Raw genomic sequence first — 25,625 nt, 5'->3', positions numbered from 1 at the left:
CATTGTACCACCATAACACTTTTAGGAAAACAAGGCTTAGACCCAGTCCTTCTTTAACTTTTTTTTTTTTTAACAGATTTGAGATGGTTAGCCTGTTAGTTAAGGGACTATAGCAAATTCATGGCTTGGAGTTTATTGTTAGGGTGTTTACTATGTTTTATTTAGAAATAACTGAGTGGAGTTAACAGACAACAGTCCAGATTACCTTACATGGATAGTTGGTTTTCAAAACGTTAGAAGTCCACAGAATTGTCGTGACAAACATTTCTGTATTAATGTTCATTTTGATTAGAGACCTGTCTGCTCCTGACAGCTTCCAGTATTTAATTCTAAGAGGAAATTGAGAATCTTTGGATTTACTCTAGTTGTGGTGAGACAGCCACTAGACAAGAATTGCCTCTTTCCATGTACAGACAAATTACTGTCCAGAAAAGGACACACTTGCAGAAGAGTCGACTGATTATATCTGCCTAGACAGAGTAATCAGCCCTTAATAATTCTGCAGCACTAAGGTCTGTCAGATGATCCTGGGCCAGAAGGTGGAAGAACAGATGCTCCAATGTTTTGTAGTAGAGGGAGTGTCCAGGTGTTCAGAGGTCTCCATAAATTGGCTAAAGTTTAGAAGCTATGCTTTGTGCTTCCCACAATTATAGTTAACTCAGTCATTCTGGATTTCTGACAGGGTTGAAAACTTATAGTCTCAAGCCAATCCTGGCTATTTACCTTGAGAGAAAAGATTTGAGTGGATGGTTTCCAGCTGACATTCATTCTAAAGCCAAGGAAAAAGCCAGGTTCAGAACTAAGTGTTTTAGTTAGGATAGATGACAGAGGTTCTGGTTAGTCAACAAAATGAAAAACTGGGTATTAGGACTATCTTGTACCTCACTGGTACAAATTGGCATAATTATGCTCTAATTATATTTAGAGAGAAAAGTTTTATTTTAACCAGAAGGGTGATATGTAGGAGGAGCTAAGGTGGGAGGAGTACTAAGAGGAAGAGAAGGAGTAAGGAGAGGAGGAGAAGAAGGAGAGGAGAAGCTAGGTGATTAGAGAGAGAAAGAGGGGGAGACAAGGAGGCAGATATTCACATGTCTCCACCATTCAAAGATAGTTGATATGCCTAGGTTGGGTAGTGGGTTACACCTCTGATTGAGCATTACCAAACTTATAAAGCCCTTGATTAACATTTTCAAAAAAGTGTATAAATGCAAAAAGGAAAGGGGGGCATGGAATAGGGGTTTTCTAAGGGGTGGAATGGGGAAAGGGGATGGCATCTGAAGTGTAAATAAAATATCCAATAAAGAAATGAAAAAAAAAAAACCCAACAATACTAGAACAATATTATAAAAGATGTCCTAGCGACAGAATTTAAAGCTTCAAGGAAATTTCTTTTTATTCCACAATGAGGGTATGGAGGTGGGAATTCAGAATGGATGAGCAGGAAAAGGTCAACAACCAGCTGATGGTCTGCAGGCTGTGGGGGTGACTGAAGTGGAGGTTGTATGACTAGGGGACACCTCGGGTGCTGAATTTGGCCCTTCAGGATGTACATAAGGGTAAGGAACATACAAGAGAAAAGGAAGGAAGACAAGAACCCTTTGGATCTGGGACACACTGAGGATCTCTGGCTTCTTTTTGTTAGGACTTACCTGAGCAATGCCAGTCTGCAGTCAGAAAACAGGAGGCTGATACTGGTTTTATTGAACAAATGCCAAAGCTGTGGGAAATAGGGAGGAGGCTGTCAATTCACGGACTGTGGAATAGACTCTTTTTGAGATATGTGGAGCTAGCATTGGTGAGCAAAGCTGGAATCTATGGAACAAGATAGAGAGTAGTTTGTCCTTCTTTCAGGGTGTGGCCTAAGCTGATAGGTGTGGCTTACATCTGTGTAAATCTGCATTTACTGGACAGAGCTCTTACCAGTCTCTGTAGGATTCTCTCAGTGGCATTGAATTTCCAGGACCCAGGGTGACTCATGCCTTCCTCATATTCGAGGTTAGTGATGGTGAAGTTGATGGTGAAAGGCACCAGAGGAGAACCTGTCACTATAGTGGAGAAGGGAGAATGACGAAGTGAGTTGCTGAATCCTCTGGGAATTTGGGTATCTTCTTGCACAGCAGAGCTTTCTCAGGGAAGATAGTAGACCCAGCATCACATGCTGTGTATCAAACATGAGTGGGATTTTTCCATGGAATTTCGTACACCATGGTGAAGAGACTAATCCCATCAGACCCTGTGTTGAGAAAGTTCCAACATGAATCTTTATTTTCTGGGTTTAGATATAATGCAATTGGTGTTTCTGCAACCCATGTACATATTAATTTTTCAAAAATAAAGTTAGTGCATTCATGCGTTTTGTGAAATGGCTTTGCATAGTCACTTAGTTGATGAGTTAGGTTTTGGATCCATGATCCCCATGCAGTAGAAATAAAGAGCAAATTCTCATAAGTGGTCCTCTGATTTTAACCCTCATGTTATAATTATTTTAAGATGTAAAACCAGAAGGATTTTTGTGGTTCACTGATCAGCCAGCTTCTCCTACTTTGTAAATTCTAAGATTGTAAGACATGTTGGCTCAGAAACAAACTATGGGTGGTGCCTGAGGAATAACCTCTAAGGTGACCTTCAGTATCCACAGGCATGTGTGTGTGTATGCAAGCCAACTTGCTTTCTTCTGTGAATGGACACACATGTATGCTGTCCCCAGGACAAGGGACTGAAATATGTATTTTACACACCAAACCAGACCTTACTTCCCAGTTCTCCCAGCATCTCTCAGTCTCTTCCTGGCATATCCAAGCCCCCAGCCCTGAACTTTCCAGCACAGGAGTTGGGCAGTCCTTCCCCCAGAGACTCTTCCCTATATAATTCAGACATTTTGAGCTCCTCTTTTTTCTCCCTTTCTCCCTCACTCTCCTTCTCTCCTCATCTCTGTGCATGCTTTTTCTTGCTTTCTCTCTAGCTTGTTCTGTGCTCTCCTTCCCCCTAGCCTTGGGGACAGCAAACACAACATGCTGGAGAGCAGCATTGCAGTAAACCTACATTTACATATACATTTAAAATCTGGCTTGAATTGACTCATTTCACTGACAGAGAAATAACTTATCACTGACTATATAGGAACCAAAGACAGCCTTATTACATAAAACCTCCTTCCTCTGAGATCTATAAGAAAGGATTCTTACTCTCCCTCATGTGTTTGATCTCTCTTCAGAACCACCAATAAGCTTTCTGTCCACGGGATTATTTAGAAGTCTAATGAATCTCTTACCTGAAATTACAATCTTTCTCAGTGTTGCCCTTGAACTTCAAACTCTAGCAATATCAGTGATGTTAAACAAGAGAATAGATAAGATGAAGATGGTGTCTGTTGTTTAGAATCCTCAACAGTGCCAGTATACACTATGAGAATGATGGGTATGGGATTCTGAACCTCAACTGAAGTAGAGCCAGTCCCTGCTCCAGTCCTCCACCTTCAAGATGACTTCAGGTCTATATATAGTGTACATTGTTCTCACCTTTCCTGTTGAAAATTAAAGAGCTGTGGAGATGTCTCAGTTAGTCCATTGCTTGTCTTATAAACATGAGGACCTGATTTCCGATCTTCAGTACCTATGTAAAAATCTGGGTATGGGGCTCCACCACACAACTGATGTAGAGTGAAAAATTATAAAGACCATTTTATAAAATATATACAGGCTTTTTCTTTACCCCTAGACCTTAGCAAAAGAATGCAGGTTCCAGAAAGCAGAACTAAATGTAAGATTTCAGGCCTTCACTGCCCTGGGATACATTCTGGGAGGAGGACATTATCTTTGAGTCAGAGGAACATTCCTCAAGCCTCAGGGAAGAGAATCCACCTGTGGGTGGGGAGGGCCCAAAGCAGGAAGACACATTCCTGACCACAAAAAGATGCAAGTCATCTAGGTGGGGCTGGGAAGATAGTAACCATGATCACAGGACAGTGACAGGACAGGGCACCAACTGAGAAATAGTTGAGCTAGTGACAGGGCAAATTCTACATTTTGAGAATACAGAGTGTTTTCCACATAACCCTGATTCACTTAGGTTGCATTCCTCTGGAATTCTCTGCTATTTTTATTGTTATATTTCCTTAGCAACCTTTCACCCCCTCCTCACTCTCTAGGTTTGTGGTTTCCCCGTTTAAAAACCCTTCTCAGACTGACTGGCTTTGTCAAACTCTACTCCTTCATGATGAGCAGTTTGACCGTTGGCTAGCCAACTCTCCCCAATAAACCTCTGCTGATTGCATCCAGGTACGGTGTCTTGTGATTTTTGGGTGGGCATGATTTCCCGAGACTTGAGTAAGGGTCTCCCAAGTTTGAGGGTCTTCACTGTGAAGCCAGTACTGGGTAGATAAAGATGGTCAGAACTCTGAAGCTTGTTGGCCAGAAAATAGCTGTGATGGTTTGTATATGGTTGGCCCAGGAAGTAGTACTATTTGGAGGTATGACCCTCATGGAGTAGGTGTGCCACTATGGGCTTTAAGACCCTCATCCTAGCTGCCTGAAAGCCAGTCTTTTCTTAATGGTCTTCAGATGAAGATGTAGAATTCTCAGTTTCTCATGCACAATATCTGCCTGGACATTGCTGTGTTCACACCTTGATGATAATGGCCTGAATCTCTGAATCTGTAAGCCAGACTCAATTAAATATTGTCCTAATAAGAGTTGCCTTGGTCATGGTAACTGTTCACAGCAGTAAAACCCTAAAACAATAGCCAATCAGAATTGATGAGTTACAGGTTACAAACACTATGTCAAAAAATAAGGTGGTCAGCTCTATAGAATGATACTCTTCATTGATCTTTGGGATCCACATGCATGTCCATGCATGTACAAATATCTAAGAACAACAATAACAACAATTCTCTCTTTCTTTCTCTCTCTCTCTCAAAACTAAGAATTTGTAGAGTCAGACTGATTCAGGTCTTTCTCAGAGGCCCCATGAAAAGACAAAAGAGCTGGGCAGTGGTGGCACATGCTTTTAATCCCAGCACTTGGGAGGCAGAGGCAGGAGGATTTCTGAGTTTGAGGCTAGCCTGGTTTACAGAGTGAGTTCCAGGACAGCCAGGGATACACAGAGAAACCATGTCTTGAAAAAACAAAACAAAACAAACCCAAAACAAACAAACAAATAAAAAAAAGACAAAAGAAATTTTAGTTCTATGACTTGAAAGCACAACACAAACCCCATTTGTCTCCATGTAAGTACCAGGCCTGGTTTTGAAAAGAAGGCCATAGGTACTGAAGACCCCTAAACTCAGGAGACTTTTACTCAAGTCTCAGGAAGTCATGGCCACCCACAAACTTGAAAGACACTGTACCTGGATGCAATCAGCAGAGGTTTATTAGGGAGGAGAGTCGGCAGCCAACAGTCAAACTGCACACTCACGCAGGAGTAGAGTTTGACAAAAGACCAGCAAACTGAGGGGCTTTTTAAAAAGGGGAAACCATAAACCAGGGGAGTGGGAAGGGGCGTGAGAGGTTGTCAAGGATACATAACATAAAAATAGTGGAACATTCCAGAGGAGCCCAAACTTAAATGATTTAGGATCATGTGGAAAGCACTCTGCACATCCATTCCTCACAAAAATGTAGTCTTGCCATGTCACTTGTTCAACTATTTCTCAGTTGTTGCCCTGTCACTTTGCCCAACTATTTCTCAGTTGTTGCCCTGTCACTTTCCCTGTCATCATGGCTACTAGCTTCCCAGCCCCACCTAGATGACTTGCATCTTTTTTGTGGTCAGGAATGTGTCTTCCTGCTTTGGGCCTTCCCCACCCACAGGTGGGTTACTCTTCCTGGAATGTATCCTGGGGAAGTGAAGGCCTGAAATCTTACATTCAGTTCTGCTTTCTGGAACCTGCATTCTTTTGCTCAGGTCTAGGGGTAAAGAAAAAGCCTGTATATATTTTATAAAATGGTCTTTATAATTTTTCACTCTACAGTACCAGTTCCAGGAACAGACCATAAATTTCAGATACAAGCTTATAAAACCCCTTCCCAAAGAACAGCCTGGGGATAACCACAAAAATGGGAAAATATCTCAGAATGGGCCATCTCTGCTGGGAAGCTCTATCTCATTCTATGGTTAAATGTTCATGATGTAGGAATGCAGACAACTGACCACCTGTGACCTCCTAGCATCTAATCTTTCTAGAGAGTTTGTCTAGTTCCCAATAAGAAGAACTTCATGCCTTTGTCTTGAACTTTCATTTAAAAAAAAAAAGGTTGACCCCTGCAGGAAAAAAAAATGCTCTTTGTCTTTGCTCTTTGTCAGAGACTGGGGTCTTTGTTCAGGAATTTTGGACCATTGTCCAGGAACAGACTTTAGAAAGCACAGTCTGACTGTGGAATACAGGCTCTAAACTGTACCCAGCAGGACAGACAGAGAATAAAAAAGACTATTTATGTAAGTAAGTGCTCAGTTAAAATAAGTGACATTAGGGTCAGACCTGTGGGTACATGGAAGAGTTTCTCTCTCCTTACTTTTCTAATGACCTGAATCAGTAGGAATAAGGGTCCTGGAGAGTAAGGAGGAATTAAGCTTGTGATTCCTGAAGGATCTGGCTCTCTTCTTGGGCTGTGAATATCACCTAAGGCAACTGCATCTGAGGTATCCTATGCCAACATTGCCTGACTTAGCTCTCTTCTTGGACATCCTCCCTACCCCATGAAATCAGTATATATGATCTTGTACTTCTTAGTAAATTTGCTTGTCATACATTATCAGCTTATTCAAGATCTCCTGGTCGTAGTATTGTTTTTTTGTTTTATTTCTTGTTATCTTTATTTTCTATTCCTGTTCCTTTCTCTTAGTAAGTCACTGTTTGGAACCCTTATCTCTGCCAGTGGATACAAGTTTAGTTCACAGCACGCACATCTAGTGTCTTACAAATGCCTACAACTCCAACCATAGACACTTTCTTCTACACTCTGTGGCCAGACATCCAAATCAGGGACTTGGGCATGTTGCTTAAGCATTTACTAGTAAACTACAAATAGTGGAATTAAATGAGTGGCCAATTGAGTCTTAGTATGAAATTTTAAATAAATATGTCATGTGATAGTTGAAGAAAAGGAGGCCTTCAGAATAAATACATTGTCCAAGATTGCCATGGCTGGAGATTTGAGGGTAGCCAATTTCTGGTTCTTGAGAAATTCAAAGAATAGGAAGCACCCATGAATACTTTGAGTTCTCTCAATTACCTCTAAAATCTTGTCTTTGAAACTGAGGGTGTTGGATTCCTAAAAGGAGGTGGGGAGAGAGAGGGCACCTACCTGTAGAGAGGATAGGTTTTGCAGTGGAGGCCTCAGTGAAAAACAGAGAGGAAGTCACTGGAGCTGAGGAGAAATGGATTGGAGTAAAAAATTCTATTTGAGGTAGAGCATGAATCTCACAAGAGAGCATCTTTGCTCTCCAAATTGAACCATTATGATGAGGGGATGTGAGAGCCCAGCTTTCAATTTATTTTTTTCTTTTCCATGAGCTTGAATTTAGTAGGAGATAAACCAACCATTGTTCCTATAGGATAAGGTAAACACAACCATCAGATTCTTAAGTACTTACTGTTGAGAGTGGAAGCAGAGGTTCTTATATGTGTAAAACCTGCAATGAGAAGAGGACAGAATGAGGATGTGAGGACAGACATGTTTATAATACAGTTTAGGCCCATCAGACACATCTCCAGGTGAGACTTCAAATCTATACAGCAAAACATTTAGCATCATCCAAAGAGCTATGTCCGTTCTTGTGAACTTATAATTTACTTGAAACATCAGACACACACCAAATTTCTGCCACATATATTTGATGGCATGTATGGGGAAGAAGACAAAGGATCCAACTTTTATTTGAGATGGAATCTTTGATTTCTTTGTGATAGAATCTTATTCTGTAGCCCAGCATGCCTTCACTTTTCTCTGTACTCTAGCTGAGCACAAACTTGCAGAAAATCTTCAATCTCATCTTGAACTATCATGATTGCAAGCAGTGGACATCACTCCTGGTAAATGCTTCTTAGTTTTCCTCCTTTGTCTCTTTTTCCTTCTATTTTTTATTCTATTCTTTCCCTTCTCTTTCTTTTCCTTATGGACCTAGAGATGTAACCAAGAGTCCTGCACATGTCAGGCAAACTCGGGAATTATAGGCATGATCCACCACAGCTAGCTCAGTATAAAGTTTCAGATTAAAGCTCCTGATGGAACTAAGGCTCAGAGAACAAGGGCAGACCATACCAAGCAACATAGAGGTGGTTTAGCTCCATAAAGATATGAGATATACTTGTATGCAATTTTATAGTGCAAATCTAGCACTCAGGAGAGTTGGAATCATAAGTTTGAGGACAGAGTTACATTGTTAGGTCTAGGTTACATAGCAAGATGTAACTCAAAGTAAAACAAAACAGCAAACACAACTACAAACACACCCAGACTTAAATCACTATTGAAGCACCATTAACTTCAACCAGAGATGCTATTTGTTACAACTAGAGCAAGGTCATTGTTGGCTAGGCACATGTTCAAATAATGCTTTGGTAATGTAATGATACAGAAAAAAAAGAGAAGGATTTGAAGACTCAAAAGCTTATGTGGGCCCTTAACTGAGCAGGTTGTTGCTCAGATCATATATAGCAAGGGCCTTGTGATAAGCCAGAAAGCCCACTTGTCTTAGAATAACATTCTCATCATCAGTTTTTGATTCCTAAGGGGATGCTCACCGTTGATGTACAGACTGTCTTTTTCTAAGGTGAAGGATTCTAGCTTGGTGACACCCTGGGTGTTATGGCTCAGTTCCCAGTACAGCTTCTCTCTGTCCAGCTGAAGGCCCAAGGGATCAGAATGGAGAGTGCAAACAGCATCCACACCAGTGGCTGTTCCATCTTTCTCAGGCCTAGCAAGGAAAAGGGACAGAGATTATAAAATGGGAATACCAAGGTTGAGGGTTCCTTGAGGCAGAGGAGAAGTGGAGTTCCTGATGAAGAATTAATGGCCTCAGTCCCAGAAGAGACAATGCATAACAGAGCCTACATTCTTGAAAAAAAAGGACACAGCCTCTAAGCATATCAGTATTTGAGCTATTTTTAACATAAACATCTAAAACATGACTTTACCATGGCCTAAGAACAGAAATGTAATAAAGAGAATAGGAAAAAAAAGCAATCTGAAAATTGAAAACAATTTCAACTACCTTAACATTTATTCAACCATTGATTTATGCCAGATATATTTTTCATCTCTATGGCTTATTTTCATGTGTGAAATAGTCAATATTTTCAGAACTGTGATGGTTGCTTGTAAATGTTAACCTGACACAACCTGGAGTTGCCTAGGAAACTGAAGCTGTCTTAATGAGAAATTTTCTGATCATTTTTATCAACAGTTTTGTGAGTTGTTATTTAAGGTAAGAAGACCCAGCCCTCTGTGGATGGTTCCCATTCTAAGCTTGTAAAATGCTGCCTAGCTGGTAGGCAGCAGACACATGGGTGCATTAATTTTCCTCTATTCTTGACTGTGTATATGATATGACTACTTGTCTGAATCTATTTAAATATAACTTCTCCACATCTTATACTGTACTATAGAATTCTAAGCCAAAAATATTTTCCTATGTCTGTTGATTTTTTTGTCAGAGTATTTTATCACAGCAACAGAAATGAAATTATAAGAAAACTTAACAGGAAATGTTCAATACAATCACACACCATTATCTTCCAGAAAAAAAGGAGTCTACATTTTCCCTTCTGAAAGAAAAAGGAGTAGAGAAGAATTGGTGGTCACATGCCACTAGAATGCTTAATGTCTAGGAGCAAGACATTAGGAGTTAGTTTCTTGATGTTCTATATGCCTTGCACATCTATTCTGGTCATGTCTTACCTCAGCGAGATCAGTCTGCAGCCAGAATAAACATGTCCAATACTGCTATTCTTGAACATGGGCTTGAGCTGTTGATAAAAGAGATGATGAGCTAAGGGCCAAGGGACACCAGACTGAGAGGACACAGGGTGAGGCAGAGAGAGCTATTACCAGGCTATTCAAGATCCTCTCTGTGCTGTTGAATATTTCAGATCCTTGAGATCCCATGCTCTCTGTATGATGCAGGTTGGTTATAGTGAAATTGAGGGTGAAGGGTAACAGAGATGGGCTTGTAGCTGTAACAGAAAAGTGTGGAGTGTAATGTACTCTGTAACCTGGGATAGCTATAGTCATAGTCATAGTTGCATTTAGCTCCTATGTAACCAGCCTTCAGAACCTTTTCATCTTACAAAACTAAAACTCTAAATAATCAAACAGCTCTTATTTGTCCGTCCCTAACCTGTAAGAACCACTATTGAACCACTTTATATTTTTTACAGATTTACTAATCTATATCTCTGTTATGAGAGAAATCATAGCATTTCTCTTTTTGTGAAGATATCTTCAATATTATTTTCATGTAAATATGTGTATACATGTAAGTGCATGATCACATGTATGTACTTGTGTGTGAAGGCCAGAGGAACAATCTTGGGTATCACCTTCCTGAATACGATCTACTTCCTTTGGCATAGAGGCTATCATTGGCCTAGAGCCCATCACCTATACTACACTAGCTGTCCAGTGAGGTCCATGGATCTGTGTATCTTTGCCTCAAGGCACTAGAATTACAAGTGGTATCTACCAAACATGGCAATTTTACATGTGTGTTAGTAAGAAAATTCACATCCTCATCCTTGCAAAGCAAGTGCTTTATTGAATTACCACCCCATCCCTGAATTTGTTTTTGACACACTGGCCACTGTACCCTTCAGTTTGTACTTAGCATCCTTGCAGGTCTGACCTATTTAAAGGGCTAGAAAAGGATTTAAAGCCATGGACCACCTACAGGTTTCAAAACAAGGTTTAGAAAATGGCTTGGGATATTGGGTCTTCTGTCTAATAACACTCAGAAAATTGAGAAGACCTTGTGGGATCCATCAAGAGTCAAGCTTGGGCTGTTTTGGGATGTGTCTCCTATTCCATCCCTCCTTTTGCTTCCTGAAATCATAGGAGCATCTTCATGTTGGGAATCAGATCTTGGACAAGGGGATGGTGTGCATATTTAACATACCAAAATAGACCTGGCCTCCAGGTTTTTCAGCATCTCTCAGTTCCTACTTGTCACAGGACATGACTGGCATACCCTGCCTTCTGCCCTGAACTTTATGTCCTAGGTTAAGGCTTTTCCTCCCCACCCCACCCCCAAAAGCTCTTCCCTATGTAATCCAGACATTTTGTGATCTCTCTGTCCTCCCCCACCTCTGCTTGCTCAAGATTTTCATTTAACCCTCCCTCTGGCTCCCTCCACTCAGTGAATTCCCTGGGATCAGTGAACACACCCAAGAACAGCTTTCCAATAAACCTGCTTTATATACTTGAATTTGCCTTGAATCAGCTAAATTTCACCAGTGGAGATTACTTATCCCTTTAAAGAGAATATTCCTAATTGTGGGACTGGAGCCATGACTTCTGATCTGTTGAGAAATGGTGGTCAACATAGGTGAGGATTAGAAGTTTACCAGGCATTTAGAATGAAAATTGTTTAATTATATAGCTACTGGAGGGAGGTGCATGTGTCTGAAACATTCATTTTAATGTGCAAGCAGGCACATGTATTGTATAGCATATGAATGCCAGATGAAAACATATAGGTTCATTCTTTTCATAAATTATTTTATTTTATTTTACCTATGTTTTATGAGTGCTTTGCCCACATGGATGTCTATGTACTATCTGCTTGCCAGGGGCTCAAGAAAGGCCAGAAAAATGTATTTGAAACCCTGGGACTATAGTTTAAAAAGGTTGCGAGCCATCATGTAGGCACCTGGAATTGAACTCAGGTACTTTAGAAAAACAGCTAGTACTGTTAACTGCTAATTCACCTTTCCAGCCCCTCAGTTATTGTTCTTCCTCAGGCACTGTCCACTTTGTGTTTTTTTTTTCCACTTTGTGTTTTAACACCAAGGTGTAATAGCCCAGATGGGTAATATCATTGGTCAGCTTGCTTAGTTCCCACTATACTCACTTATTGTCCTGCCAAAGTCATAGGACCTGTGCATCCACAATTAAGTTAGGGTGGATGACCAGAAAACCCCAAGTATCCTCCTGTACACTATTTCTAGAACTCGCATTACAAATGTGTACCATGTAGCCCAGCTTTTTACATAACTTCCAGGGATCAAACTCTGTACACACTGCAAACATTTTACTGATCTATGCCTCTAGCAAGACTGAGGGATTTTTAGGGTATATGTTTCTGTTCATCCCTAGAAAGAGATAAACTTAAGAAAAGAAAAACAGATGGTGGGGGGCTTTTGTTATTTTATATTTCATGGATCTGGGGCTTACAGCATAGGAGAGAGTTGATGAGCCTCAGAATACTTACTTGGAGATGTGATGGACTGGATCTGGTGTGTATAACCTAAAGAGAAAATAAAAGAGTGAGAATGGAGTAGAGTGAGGAAGTGGGGTCTGGGAAAAGAAAGTGTATGCTCTGCACAATAGCACACATGGTCACTGCTCACCATTGATGTAAAGGCTGTTCTTGTCTAAGGTGTAAGGGCCCAGCTGAGTAACCTTGTTGGTCAGGTTGCTCAATTCCCAGAAGACCCGTTCATTGTCCAGCCCAGGTCCAGTTGTGTCTGCATGATGAATGCAGATGGCATCAACTCCTGTGGCTGCTCCATCTTTTTTAGGCCTGAGAAGAACAGATGAAAAGAATGATGATGAAGAGATTGCCTAGAAAGCATCTTAAGTTGAAGGGCAGGAGAGGAAGGAGCCAAAGGAGATGTGGTGACTGGTGTAGAAGTAACACATAAGGCTTATATTCTCTGAGTATACTGACTTCCAGTCATCTGTGAACCTCAGCAGGCTTGGTGTAAGAATGTTTACTGAATGCAAGACACTAATCTATGTTCTCATGGTGTGAGGAATAAAGTGTTCATGTTAAAGACAGAGGTGGATTTGGGAATTAAAGCAAAGACCAGAGACAGTAATGTCTCTGCTTTTTAGCTTTAACTGTCAACTTGTATCACCTGTCAATAGAGTTTCATTGAGGAATTATCTACATTGTGCCAATGTGTGGACATGCACTGGAGAATGATCTTAATGAAGCTAATTAATATGGGACTCCCTATCCTATGTGCTTAGTGCCAGATCCTACTCCAGGGGTCCTGAAGTGTATAGGAATAGAGAAGTCAATCTGAGTACAAGTGGGAGAACATTCCTAATTTTATGTTTCTCGATTTTTGCCTGTGGGTATGATGTGAAGTCTCAATCATTAGCTGCTCTGACTTCCCTGAAAATCATTATAAGTGGTCACTTAAGATGTAAAGCTAAAATAAAGCATTTTTTCCTAAGTTTTTGATCAGAGTACTTATCACAGTATAATAAATAATACTAGATCAATATTTTAAAAGATGTCCTAGGGACAGAATTTAAAGCTTCAAGAAAATTCCTTCTTATTCCACAATGAGGGTATGAAGGTGGGAATTCAGAATGGATGAGCAGGAAAAGGTCAACAACCAGCTGATGGTCTGCAGGCTGTGGGGGTGACTGAAGTGGAGGTTGTATGACTAGGGGACACCTTGGGTGCTGAATCTGGCCCTTCAGGATTTACATAGGGGTAACGAACATACAAGAGAAAAGGAAGGAAGACAAGAACCCTTTGGATCTGGGACACACTGAGGATCTCTGGCTTCTTTTTGTTAGGACTTACCTGAGCAATGCCAGTCTGCAGTCAGAAAACAGGAGGCTGATACTGGTTTTATTGAACAAATGCCAAAGCTGTGGGAAATAGGGAGGAGGCTGTCAATTCACGGACTGTGGAATAGACTCTTTTTGAGATATGTGGAGCTAGCATTGGTGAGCAAAGCTGGAATCTATGGAACAAGGTAGAGAGTGGTTTGTCCTTCTTGCAGGGTGTGGCTTAAGCTGATAGGTGTGGCTTACATCTGTGTAAATCTGCATTTACTGGACAGAGCTCTTACCAGTCTCTGTAGGATTCTCTCAGTGGCATTGAATTTCCAGGACCCAGGGTGACTCATGCCTTCCTCATATTCGAGGTTAGTGATGGTGAAGTTGATGGTGAAAGGCACCAGAGGAGAACCTGTCACTATAGTGGAGAAGGGAGAATGACGAAGTGAGTTGCTGAATCCTCTGGGAATTTGGGTATCTTCTTGCACAGCAGAGCTTTCTCAGGGAAGATAGTAGACCCAGCATCACATGCTGTGTATCAAGCATGAGTGGGATTTTTCCATGGAATTTAGTACACGATGGTGCAGAGACTAATCCCATCAGACCCTATGTTGAGAAAATTCCAATGTGTGTCTTGATTTTCTGAGTTTTCTTTAACCCAATTTATTTTTCTTCAGGCCACATATGTATTAATTAAAAATAAAATAAAATAAAAGTACAATGTTCATGGTTTTTGAGAGGACTCATCAGTTTCCCTTGCTGGATGAGCTGAGTTTGCTATTCAGGACCCACACAATAGAAATGAAGAACTCATTTCCATAGGTTGTCCTCTGACCTTAATAATCACATAATTGGTAATGCACATTTATGTCAGTGTGCACAGGTGTCAGGTAAAAATCTATTTAAAAATATTTAAAGGCATATAGTGAATTAGGAGATAGTTCAGTCACCCAAGTGAAGAATGAGGACCAGAGTTTAGTCCAGAAATCCATCTACCAAAAATCCAGGTGTGGTAATACACACTTGTAATTCCAGTGTTAGAGAGGTGGGAATAGGCAGATTTCTCTGGTTCATTGGACAATCTGCTTCTCCTAATTGGTGATTTTTCAGGTTACTGAGATGTTTTTTTCTCAAAAACAAACTGCCTTCAGCAACAACAGACATGTGTACATACATGGAATCCAACTTGATTCCCCCTCTCCTCCACACTCCCCCACCCACTCTCACAAGTTTACAAGAGAAAAACTTTTTGAAGACATATATGTGTTAGGCTGAGGTTATCTACATTTACATGCTTTTCTTAAATTGAATCTATTAACATTGTGGGAAATGGTATTGGGAAGCTAACTTTATAAATGTAAATTTTGAGCCATGTAGAAATTAAAAAAAAAAAATCTCCAAAAGGCACAGCCAAATCCAGCCCAGCCTTTGCAACCTGAGTCTTTTCTTGTTTATCAAGGTCAATGGGCAAGACCAGATCAGAGTGGAACCTCAGTTTTCTCCTAGTTATCAGTGAAACGTATAACCTAGCAAGCAGGAGGCATTTGCTAGAATCCAGGTCACACTGCTGTTTAGGAGAAAGAAGCCCACCTGCAGCAGCTTCTTTCTTACAGTCATTGTACTGGAAATGACAAGTCCCCTAACAAAAGCCAGTCACTCATAATAGACTCCTCAGTTTCCTGCATTCTAAGAGAATATCAGGAACCACTTCTACCCCTTCCAGGAAGTTCAAAGGTCTCAGGATGTCATGGTACAAAACTTAGAGCAATACCACAGGTGACCCAACCTGTGGGTGCACTTGGTGCACCTGAAACTAGATATGCCCTTCTTCCTCACTTCCTCCACATCCAAAGCATCACACATTCCTTCCAGGAAACACAGGGTCCCTTTCTTTCCTTCCCTTAGTAATCAGAGACAGTTTGTTGATTTTTTGGTTTCAAACCCCAGGAGACAAGGGACTGAGGTATATATTTTACACACCAAAGCAGACCTTTCCTTCTGGTCTCCCAGCATCCCTCAGTCCCTACCTGGCATACCCTGCTCCCATTTCTGAACTTTGTAACCTAGGGGCTGGGCAGCCCTGCCTTCAGAGCCTGTTCCCTATATAACCCAGACATTTTGATCTCTTTCTTCTTCTCTATCTTCCTTTATTCCCTCTCTCCTCCTTCTCTAGCCATCCTCTGTGTGCCCTTTCTTACCCCTCACCTGTCTCTCCTGCACCATGGGAACTTTTTTGGCATTGGTCCTAGGGGCCAGTCTACTCACCAAGAGCAGCTTCACAATAAACCTGTGTTTATATGTGTATTTTAATCTTACCTGAATTGACTCATAAACTGGCAGAGAAATAACATCACTTACCACTTAATAACCAGAAACAGCCTGATTACATAAAATAACCTTCCTTAGAGATCTATAAGAAAGAATACTCTGCTTCATATGCCTAATTTCTTCTCGGATCCACCAATAAGATTTCTGTCCATAAGATTAATTAGACTTCTAATGAATCTCTTACCTTGAAATTACAATCTTCCTCAGTGTTCCCCTTGAACCTCAAACTCTAGCACTTTCAATGATGTTAAAGAAGAGAATAGGTGAGATGAAGATGGTGTCTATTCTTTTAGAACCCCCAGCAGTGCCAGTACAAGGTTTGGAAAGAATGGGTATGGGAGTCTGAACCTTGGCTGAAGAAAAGCCAGTCCTTGCTCCAGACCATCACCATCTAAATGACCCTGCATTGCTCAGGTCTAAGCATAGGATATGTTGTTCTCACCTTTCCTGTTGAAAACTAAGGGGCTGTGTAGAAGGCTCAGTCAGTCCAGCTCTTGTCTTACAAGCATGAGGACATGGTTTCAGATCTTTAGTACCTGTGTAAAAAGCTGGCTGTTGTGCTATACTACACAACTCTGAAGCTAGTACTGGAAAGACAGAGATGGCAGGATCTCTGAATTTGTTGGCCAGATAATAGTTAGCCACAATTGATGAGCTACAGGTTATTTATAGACAATATCTCAAAAAAATCAGGTGGACAGCAGTTGAGGAAGACATTCATCATTGATCTTTAGCATCCACATACATATTCATGCATGTACAAGCATCTACATATAACACTGCACAACAAGAACAACACACACACATACACACACACACACACACACACACACACACACACACCAATGTGGAGAGCCAGACTGATTCAGGTTCTTTTCAGAAACCCATGGAAGGACAAAAGACACTTTAGTTCCATGCTGTTATCCAGGAACAGACTTGGGAAGTACAGTCTATTCTGGAGTATAGGCTCTAGACTGTAGTGAACAACCAGCAGGACCGACAAAAAAAGTGGTAAAGGAGCCTCTTCAAGTAAGTGCTTAGTTAAAATATGTGACCCTAGAGTGGGTCTATTTTGAGCAGTTTCTCTTCTTAATTTTTTTAATGACCCGAATCAGTAAGAACAAGGGTCCTAAAGAGTGATAAAGAGTTTGTGGTTTCTGGGGATCTGTCTCATCTTCCTGGGCTGTGGATATCAGTCCTAAGGTGGCCCTATCTGAGTTATCCTGTGCTCTTTTTGCCTACATAGTCTGACCTAATGCTCTGCTTGACCATTTCCTACACTAGAAATAGTTTATATGATGCATAAGTTTTTCAGCACATGGAAGACCTCCTGGTCTTAGCCTTTGCTTTTGTCTTCATTATGTCTTGTCAGTTTTTTGTTTTGTTTTGTTTTTTGTTTTTTTTTCAAGACAGGGTTTCTTTTTGCAGCCCTGGCTGTCCTGGAACTCACTCTGTAGATCAGGCTGGCCTTGAACTCAGAAATTCACCTGCCTCTCCCTCCCAAGTTCTGGGATTAAAGGCGTGCACCATCACTGCTCAGCTATTTCTTGTCAGTTTTATTTTGCATTCCTGTTTTTTCCTTTTAACACTTGACTGGAACTCTTACCCAAAGCTGGAATCTATGGAACAAGATAGAAAGTAGTTGGCCTTCTTGCAGGGTGTGGTCTAAGCTGATAGATGTGACTAAAAGGATTGCCCACCACTTCAGCTTTCTCCCTCTGTTCCCACATGTTTGGGGCCAGTCTCCCTATCCTCATTTTCTGTCCTCTGCCATCAACACCCCACCCTGTGCTATCTGGCTCTGTCATGCCACCCACCCCATTACTCTCTGTCTGCTTGTTTCCATGTCTACTGTCTGCCTCTGCCCCTTTTCAAGCTTCTCCCTTCCCTCCCTTCCCAGAAATCTGTTGCATGACATAATTACTCAGGGGCACATGTTGACACAGGTCTGCCAAGTACCCCCTCAACACATTATCTTTCATAGCAGCACCCAAACCTTGTGGCTCACAAATGCCTACAACTCTAATCACTGGGTCTTAAACACACTCTTCTGGCCTCTATGGCCATCCATGCATGCATAGTAGACGCATACATATTAACAAAAGAGTAAAGTAAGTCCAAATCCAGAGCCTGTCCATGTTAATTAATCATTTTGCTACTGACCTATAAGTGTTGGGATTAAAGGGGTGACCATTTTAGTCTTAGTATAAAGTTTTATACAAATTTATCATTGGTAGTTGAGGAAAAGGAGGCCCTCAGAATAAATATGTTGTCCAAAATTGATATGGGTAGTAATTTGAGTGTAGCCAATCGCTTGCTCTTGAAAAATTTAAAGAACAGGAAGCACCATGAACACTCTGTGTTCTCTCAGTTATCTGCAAAGTCTTGTCTTTGAGACTGGGATACTTGGCTTCTGAGAAGGAGTTGGTGAGAGAAGGCACATACCTGTAGAGAGGATAGGTTTTGCAGTGGAGGTCTCAGTGAAAAACAGAGAGGAAGTCACTGGAGCTGAGGAGAAATAGATTTGAGGTAGAGCATGAATGTCACAAGAGAGACTATTTGCTCTCCAAATTGGGCCATATGATGAGAGGGAATGTGAGTCCAGCTTTTAATTTATTCTTTTTTCTCCATGAACTTGGACTCAGTAGGAGATAGATAAACTACTGTTCCCATAGGGTGTGATAAACACAACTATCAGATTCTTAAGTACTCACTGTTGAGAGTGGAAGCAGAGGTACTTATATGTGTAAAACCTGCAATGAGAACAGGACAGAATGAGGATGTGAGGACAGACATGTTTATAATATAGCTTAGCCCCATCAGGTGAGACTTCAAGTCTACACAAGGAAATACTGAGAATCTAGGTGTCATAAAAAATAACTGTCTTTGTTCTAGTAAATTTATAATTTACTTGGGACAACAGACATACCTCTATGTATACCATCAATATTCACAAGCTGTTCTTTTTCAATTTTGTGGCATGAATGGGGAGAAAGATGAAGGATCTAACTTTTGTTTGAGATGGAACCTTTGATTTGTTTGTGACAGAATCTTAATCTGCAGTCCATACAGGCCTTAAATTATCCCTGTAACTCAGGCTGAGCATAATCCTGCAGAAAATCTTCCATCTCATCTGTAAAGCATCATGATTGCAAGAAGTGGCTATCACTTCTGGAAAATGCTTTTTGATTTTGTTTCTGCTTCTTCTTCTCCTTCTATTTCCTTCTCTATCCCTCTCAGTATACTCTCCTCCATATGGTACTAGAGACAAAACCAAGACTCCTGAACATACTAGGCAAACTAAGAGGTTACAGGCATGAGCCACCACTTTCTACTCAGAATAAGATTTCAAATAAAAACTTTAGGTAGAACTAAGGCCCAGAGAACATGGCCAGACATATACCTAACACAAGAGAGGTAATTTAGCTCCACAGAGATATGAAATATACATGTAAGGAGCTCCATATTGCTAATTCCAGCACTTAATAGAGATGAAGGAGGAGAATCATCAATTTGAGGACAGACTTGATTAAATTATTAGTTCTGGATCAGCCTCAACTACATAGCACAATGTACCTTAATGTAAAACATAACAACAAACACTACTACAAACACACCCAGATTTGAACCAATGTTTAACCATCATTGGTTTTAACAAGAATTGATTTTCAACGTGACTTATAATGCCTTTGTAATATAGTGATACAGAAAAAAGAGAAGGAGTTGAAGACTCTAAACATTATATGTACCCTTAAGTTGATTATGTTTAAGATGGTATATAGGAAAGGTCTTGTGACAAACAAGAAAGCCCACTTGTCTTAGAATAACATTCTCGTCTTCAATTTATAATTCCTAAAGGAATGCTCACCGTTGATGTACAGACTGTCCTTTTCTAAAGTGAAGGATCCTAGCTTGGTGACACCCTGGGTATTATGGCTCAGTTCCCAGTACAGCTTCTCTCTGTCCAGCTGAAAGCCCAAGGGATCAGAATGGAGAGTGCAAACAGCATCCACTCCAGTGGCTGTTCCATCTTTCTCAGGCCTAGCAAGGAAAAGGGACAGAGATTGTGAAATGATGATTACAAGGTTGGAGATTAATTGACAGAGAAGAAAAGTGGTGTTTGTGATCAAGAATTAATGGCCTCCATACATAACAATGCATAACAGAGCCAATGTTCTTGAGAAAAGGACAAAGCCTCTACGCATGTCAGTATTTGTGCTATCTTTAACATGACATCGAAAACATGACCTCATATACTCTACCAACAAAAATGTAACAATGGGGATAGAAAAAAAAAATGTGAAAATGAGGTAAAAAAAAATTTCAAGTGGTTTAACACTTATTCAACCACTAATTGATGCCAGATATATTTCTTCTCAATCTCTCTGGCTTATTTTCATGTGTGAAATAGTCAACATTTTCAGACTTGTGATGGCCAATTTTAAATATCAACCTGACACAAGCTGGAGTTGCCTAGGAAAAGTCATAATGAGAAAATCTCTGGATCAGGTCAGTTTGTCAGCAATTCTGTGACAAATGGTCTTGGTTTTCAATTGAAGTAGGAAGACCCAGACTACTGTGGATGGCACCCATCTGAGCTTGTAAGAATGAAGAAAGCAAACTAGTAGGTAATATATGGATGAGTCCATTAATTTTCCTCTACACTTGACTGTGGGTATGATACTACTACTTTTCTGAAGTCTTTTCACTGTAAATTGTCTACATGGTATACTGTAACATAGAATGCTAAAACCAAAAATATTTTCTTATGTATATTGACTCTGAGAATATTTTATCACAGCAACTAAAATGAAATTACAACAAAGATTAACAGGAAGTGCTCAATACATCACACATCATTGTCTCCTAAAAGATAAAGGAGTCTACATTTTCTCTTCTGAAAGGAAAGGGAGTAGAGAGGAGTTAGTGGCTACCTTCCCCTAGATCTCTGGGAGCAGACAGTTAGAAGTTATTTCATATTGATGTTCTACATGCCTTTTATATTTATTCTGGTCTTCTTACCTCAGTGAGATCAGTCTGCAGCCAGAATAAACATGTCCAATACTGCTATTCTTGAACATGGGCTTGAGCTGTTGATGAAAGAGATGATGAGCTAAGGGCCAAGGGACACCAGACTGAGAGGACACAGGGTGAGGCAGAGAGAGCTATTACCAGGCTATTCAAGATCCTCTCTGTGCTGTTGAATATTTCAGATTCTTGAGATCCCATGCTCTCTGTATGATGCAGGTTGGTTATAGTGAAATTGAGGGTGAAGGGTAACAGAGATGGGCTTGTAGCTGTAACAGAAAAGTGTGGAGTGTAATGTACTCTGTAACCTGGGATAGCTATAGTCATAGTCATAGTTGCATTTAGCTCCTATGTAACCAGTCTTCAGAACCTTTTCATCTTACAAAACTAAAATTCTATATAATCAAACAGCTCTTACTTGTCATACACTAACTTATAGCATCCACCTTTTGAACTGTTTGCTTATGAAAATTTTACTAATTTATATATCTGTTATGAGAAAATCATATACAATTTCTCTTTGTGAAGATATCCTCAATATTATTCTTTTGTTTTTGATTAATAATATCCAACTGCATAAACACATTGTATTTATATTTTCCCACTCACTTGTTTACACACATTTGAGTTATTTATATATTCTGACTGCTTGGACAATGCATATGACATATCCAATAAAAAAAGAAAAAAAGAATTCTCAATAGAGGAATCTCAAATGACCTAGAAACCCTTAAAGAAATGTTGCATGTCCTCAATCATCATGAAAATGCAAATCAAAATGACCCCGAGGTTCCATCTTACACACATCAGAATGGCTAAGATTGAAAATTCAAGCAACAGCACATGCAGGAGAGGATGTGAAGCAAGCAGAACACTCCTACATTGTTAGTAGAAGATCAAAGTTAAACAATAAATTAAGAATTCAATTTGGAGGTTTCTTTGAAACTTGGAAACAGTTTTATCAGCCATAAGCCTCCTAGTATTATACCCAAAGATGCCCCATTATACCACAGAAACTTGATCATCTGTATTCATGGCTTTTTTTAAAAATTAGTAACAGCTAGAAAGTAGAAACAACCTAGGTGTCCCTCAACTGAAGAATGAATAAAGAAAAAGAAAAAAGAAAGAAAATGTGGTACATCAACACAATGGAATACTACTCAGCTTTTAAAACAAGGCCATCATGAATGTTGTGGGCAAATGGATGGAACTTGAGAATACCATCCTGAATGATGTAACACAGAGACAGAAAGACATAGATGGTATGCACTCACTTATCAATGGCTATTAGTCATACAGTATAGGATGACCATAGTATAATCCACAGACCAAAAGAAACTGGGTAATAAGGGATCTCAAAGGAAGATGCTTGAATCTCACTCAGGGGGGAACCAAATAAATATTTTTTTCAGTAAGAAAAAAACAAACAACAACAACAACAAAACCAAACTAGTGTCTGGGGTGATCCAAGCATAGAGAGAGCAGGAGAGGTAGAGTTGAGAGCAGGTACCATATAAAATATTGTTGAAGGTCACAGACTCTAGAGATGTGGCCCTTAGCTGTAAAGCTTGGAATGGGGATTTTGGAAATTTTAGCTTGATGAAGAGTACTTGGGGGAAATTTAATAACATTAAATATATATATACATTTAATATTATGTATATATATACATATATATGTATATAATATATATGTATATATACATGTATATATATAATATATGTTACATATATATATATATATATATATATATATATATATATATATATTCTATGAAGTTGCCTCTAGGGAAGGGGAAGTGTCCTGGAGATATTAAGGTACCACAGCTTTGTGAACTCACTGCTGGTTGTAGGTGTCCAGTAGTGATGGCTATAACCTGCAAACATGAAAGAAAGTGTAGTAATAAAGGACTGTTATATAAGCACTAATAGATCAGATCAAAAAAGGGTAGACCTAGACATTGAAGTGATTATGAAACATTCTGATATTCATATAAATACATTAATGACTGAATCTTTGATCTGTGCCTTGTCTTGCAATAATATTCATGATGAACATCATAACCATTAATCTTACTAAAACAGTATAATGAGGCTTGAACCTTAATATAATCACAAAACAAAACAAAAAAGACATGAACATGGCGAATGGGACCTGTAAAGAAATAAAAATGGGTGTGGGAGGGAGTTAAGAGCTGGTGGAGAGCTGGAATAAACAGAAAAAATTATATATATATATATATATTTTTTAAAAGAAAAAGTATAATAAATAAAAATAAAACAAAAATAATTTTAAAATCTAAAAATACATACAATAATTAAAAAGACCTAAATTTTGAGAGGAATATACTATGCCACAGTAATAATATTTCACATACTGCTAAAGTAAAACATAAATTTATGATAATTAATTTACATTTTCTCTTCCAAGATAAAAATATAGGTTTATGATAAGTATATTTACATTTTTCTATCTGTGAAGAAAGTTTAAATCTTCTTTTGCTCACTCTGCTTCTTATGTTATCTTATCTTTTCTTCTTCTTTTGGGTGCAGCAAACTTCAGTAATGGCATTCAAGAGAGTGGGGCTATCTCGACTGCTGTTATTGTTTCTTAAGAATTTTTATGACACTAGTTTAGTGCATGCATATTATTTATAACATTAAATTGATAAAATTGTAGCTGGTTGTGGGAATGGTATGTGGGGACCAAAATATTGAAATAGAGTATTGGGGAGATGGAGCAGTAATAAAAGTGTTTGCCATTTATTCTGCTTATCTTTAAATTTCAACTTGATTATCAGGAAAGAGAATAACAACTGTGGAACTATGTAGATCAGATTGACCTACTAGAGATTTTTTTTTGATTAGTGATGCAGGAAATGCATCCCACTGTGGGCAGTCCTACCCTTAGGCAACTGCTAATTCTGGGCTGTGTAAGAAACCTAGTTAAGTATAAGGTTGCCTCCATATTTTCTGCTTCACATTGTTGGTTATAAAGTAGGGGTTCTGGTTGGATGTTGGATATCCACAGAGATATCCCAAACAGATATTCCTTGATATGTAGATAAATACAGAACATTGTGCACACATACATACATGAATATATATGAATATTTATATATATGTAAACATATACATTATATGTATATTATATATATGAATGATAATGATATGTATGGGTTGAGAAACCGAGGAAATTTTGATGAGAGGATTATGGTGCTTTAATGGTGAAAAAATGGGGTATCAGATATAATTTCTATCAAGTAAGTTTTGACAGTAATTGGACAAGGGTATGAGTGTGTGTTTGCACTCACATGCCTGTGCACGTATTGGGATTGAACCTAGAGCCTTGTGCATACTAGGCAAGTGACCTATGTCTGAGATGCACACCAAGAGGAAAAGAAGTAGAAAAAGGAGAAAGCCAAAGAAAGAACTTCCCATGACTTTTTCTCTGGAGGAAAAAGAAGATAAGGAAGGAAAGAAGGCTGGAGTAAAGGAAGGAAAATAGGAGAAAGAAGAGGAACAGAAGGACAAAAAGGAGGAAGAGGAGGCCATGAAAACAATTTTCCATGACTATTTTTTGGATCATGGGTTTCATTTCTGATATTCTATCTAAGAAATAAAAATACAGGTAAGATTTAGGCAAAACTCTGAAATTTTCCAGTTATTTCTGTATTATTTCATTTGACTTTTGAAGTCATCTTACATTTATATTTTCATCTATTTCTGTAATGGAACAATAAATCCTGGAAGGCTTCTCTGGTTTGTAGATAATCATACAAAACAAATCTATCACTCAACAATGTTCATATTGTAGAAAAATACTTTGTTTAGTCCAAATTTTGCAGTAAATTTTCAATAACTCTTAATGTTGTCAACTTGAAAGGATATACAATGTCATAGAAGACAAGCCTTAAAACACACCTAGAAGAGATGATGTAAATTATGTTAGCCTATTGACACGCTTATAAAGAATTATTTGATCAGACAAATTGAGGTAAGAAGGCCCCTCCTTAATGTGGGTTATATTTTTCCCTGGGAAGATATCTTGAAGTATATAGAAAGTGGAAAAGCTAGCTGGGTACCTTTATTTCTCTCCCCTACATCTCTACTTATTGATTGTAGATATGATTCAGCTAGTAGCTTCAAGTTAGTGTTGCACTGACTTTTCTGCCATGCTGGGCTATACCTAGAAGTATAAGCCAAAATAACCTCTTCATCTTATGTGAGAAAAATTTAGGAGCTCCAAATCCTACTTCGGGCATTATCAATGGATGCTAAAAAATAAGGAGACAATTTTCTGTATGGATGTGGTTGTTGATTCAACCATGCCCCAGTAGACCTATGTGTGCATGAACAGCAGAAATTCCACTCCCCCATCCATGGTGGTATTTTGGCTGTTATGTTGTTCAAGTCTTGTGCTTATAGACACAACTGTGAATTCATGTGAGCTACATTCCTTTAATATCTAGAAAATAATATTTTACTGCTGATGTCTACTGCTTCTGGATCAGGGTATTTTGTCACAGTAACA

General features: G+C 39.3%; 1 protein-coding gene across 9 annotated transcripts in view; it reads right to left on the bottom strand.

The window, feature by feature from the left end:
* Muc16 (mucin 16, cell surface associated) overlaps positions 1-25,625 on the bottom strand; it is a 191,066-nt gene that overhangs the window by 92,774 nt on the left and 72,667 nt on the right. For 7 of the 9 annotated variants that reach the window (XM_076925982.1, XM_076925989.1, XM_076925983.1 and 4 more), the window contains 17 exons: positions 22,933-22,968; positions 21,237-21,361; positions 21,087-21,154; positions 19,933-20,105; positions 18,779-18,817; positions 18,510-18,572; positions 14,030-14,154; positions 13,759-13,826; positions 12,566-12,738; positions 12,427-12,462; positions 10,050-10,174; positions 9,900-9,967; positions 8,744-8,916; positions 7,594-7,632; positions 7,305-7,367; positions 1,921-2,045; positions 1,650-1,717 (listed from right to left, as the gene is read on the bottom strand). In XM_076925982.1, the coding sequence (XP_076782097.1) occupies positions 1,650-1,717; positions 1,921-2,045; positions 7,305-7,367; positions 7,594-7,632; positions 8,744-8,916; positions 9,900-9,967; positions 10,050-10,174; positions 12,427-12,462; positions 12,566-12,738; positions 13,759-13,826; positions 14,030-14,154; positions 18,510-18,572; positions 18,779-18,817; positions 19,933-20,105; positions 21,087-21,154; positions 21,237-21,361; positions 22,933-22,968 (1,567 nt within the window). The remainder of the gene's footprint in view (positions 1-1,649; positions 1,718-1,920; positions 2,046-7,304; positions 7,368-7,593; positions 7,633-8,743; positions 8,917-9,899; positions 9,968-10,049; positions 10,175-12,426; positions 12,463-12,565; positions 12,739-13,758; positions 13,827-14,029; positions 14,155-18,509; positions 18,573-18,778; positions 18,818-19,932; positions 20,106-21,086; positions 21,155-21,236; positions 21,362-22,932; positions 22,969-25,625) is intronic. The other 2 variants (XM_076925987.1, XM_076925988.1) reach the window with 1 other exon arrangement.

The sequence above is a fragment of the Arvicanthis niloticus genome, chromosome 27, assembly GCF_011762505.2.
Source record: "Arvicanthis niloticus isolate mArvNil1 chromosome 27, mArvNil1.pat.X, whole genome shotgun sequence".
Taxonomy (NCBI): domain Eukaryota; kingdom Metazoa; phylum Chordata; class Mammalia; order Rodentia; family Muridae; genus Arvicanthis; species Arvicanthis niloticus.
This window is presented reverse-complemented; position numbering and strand designations above follow the sequence as displayed.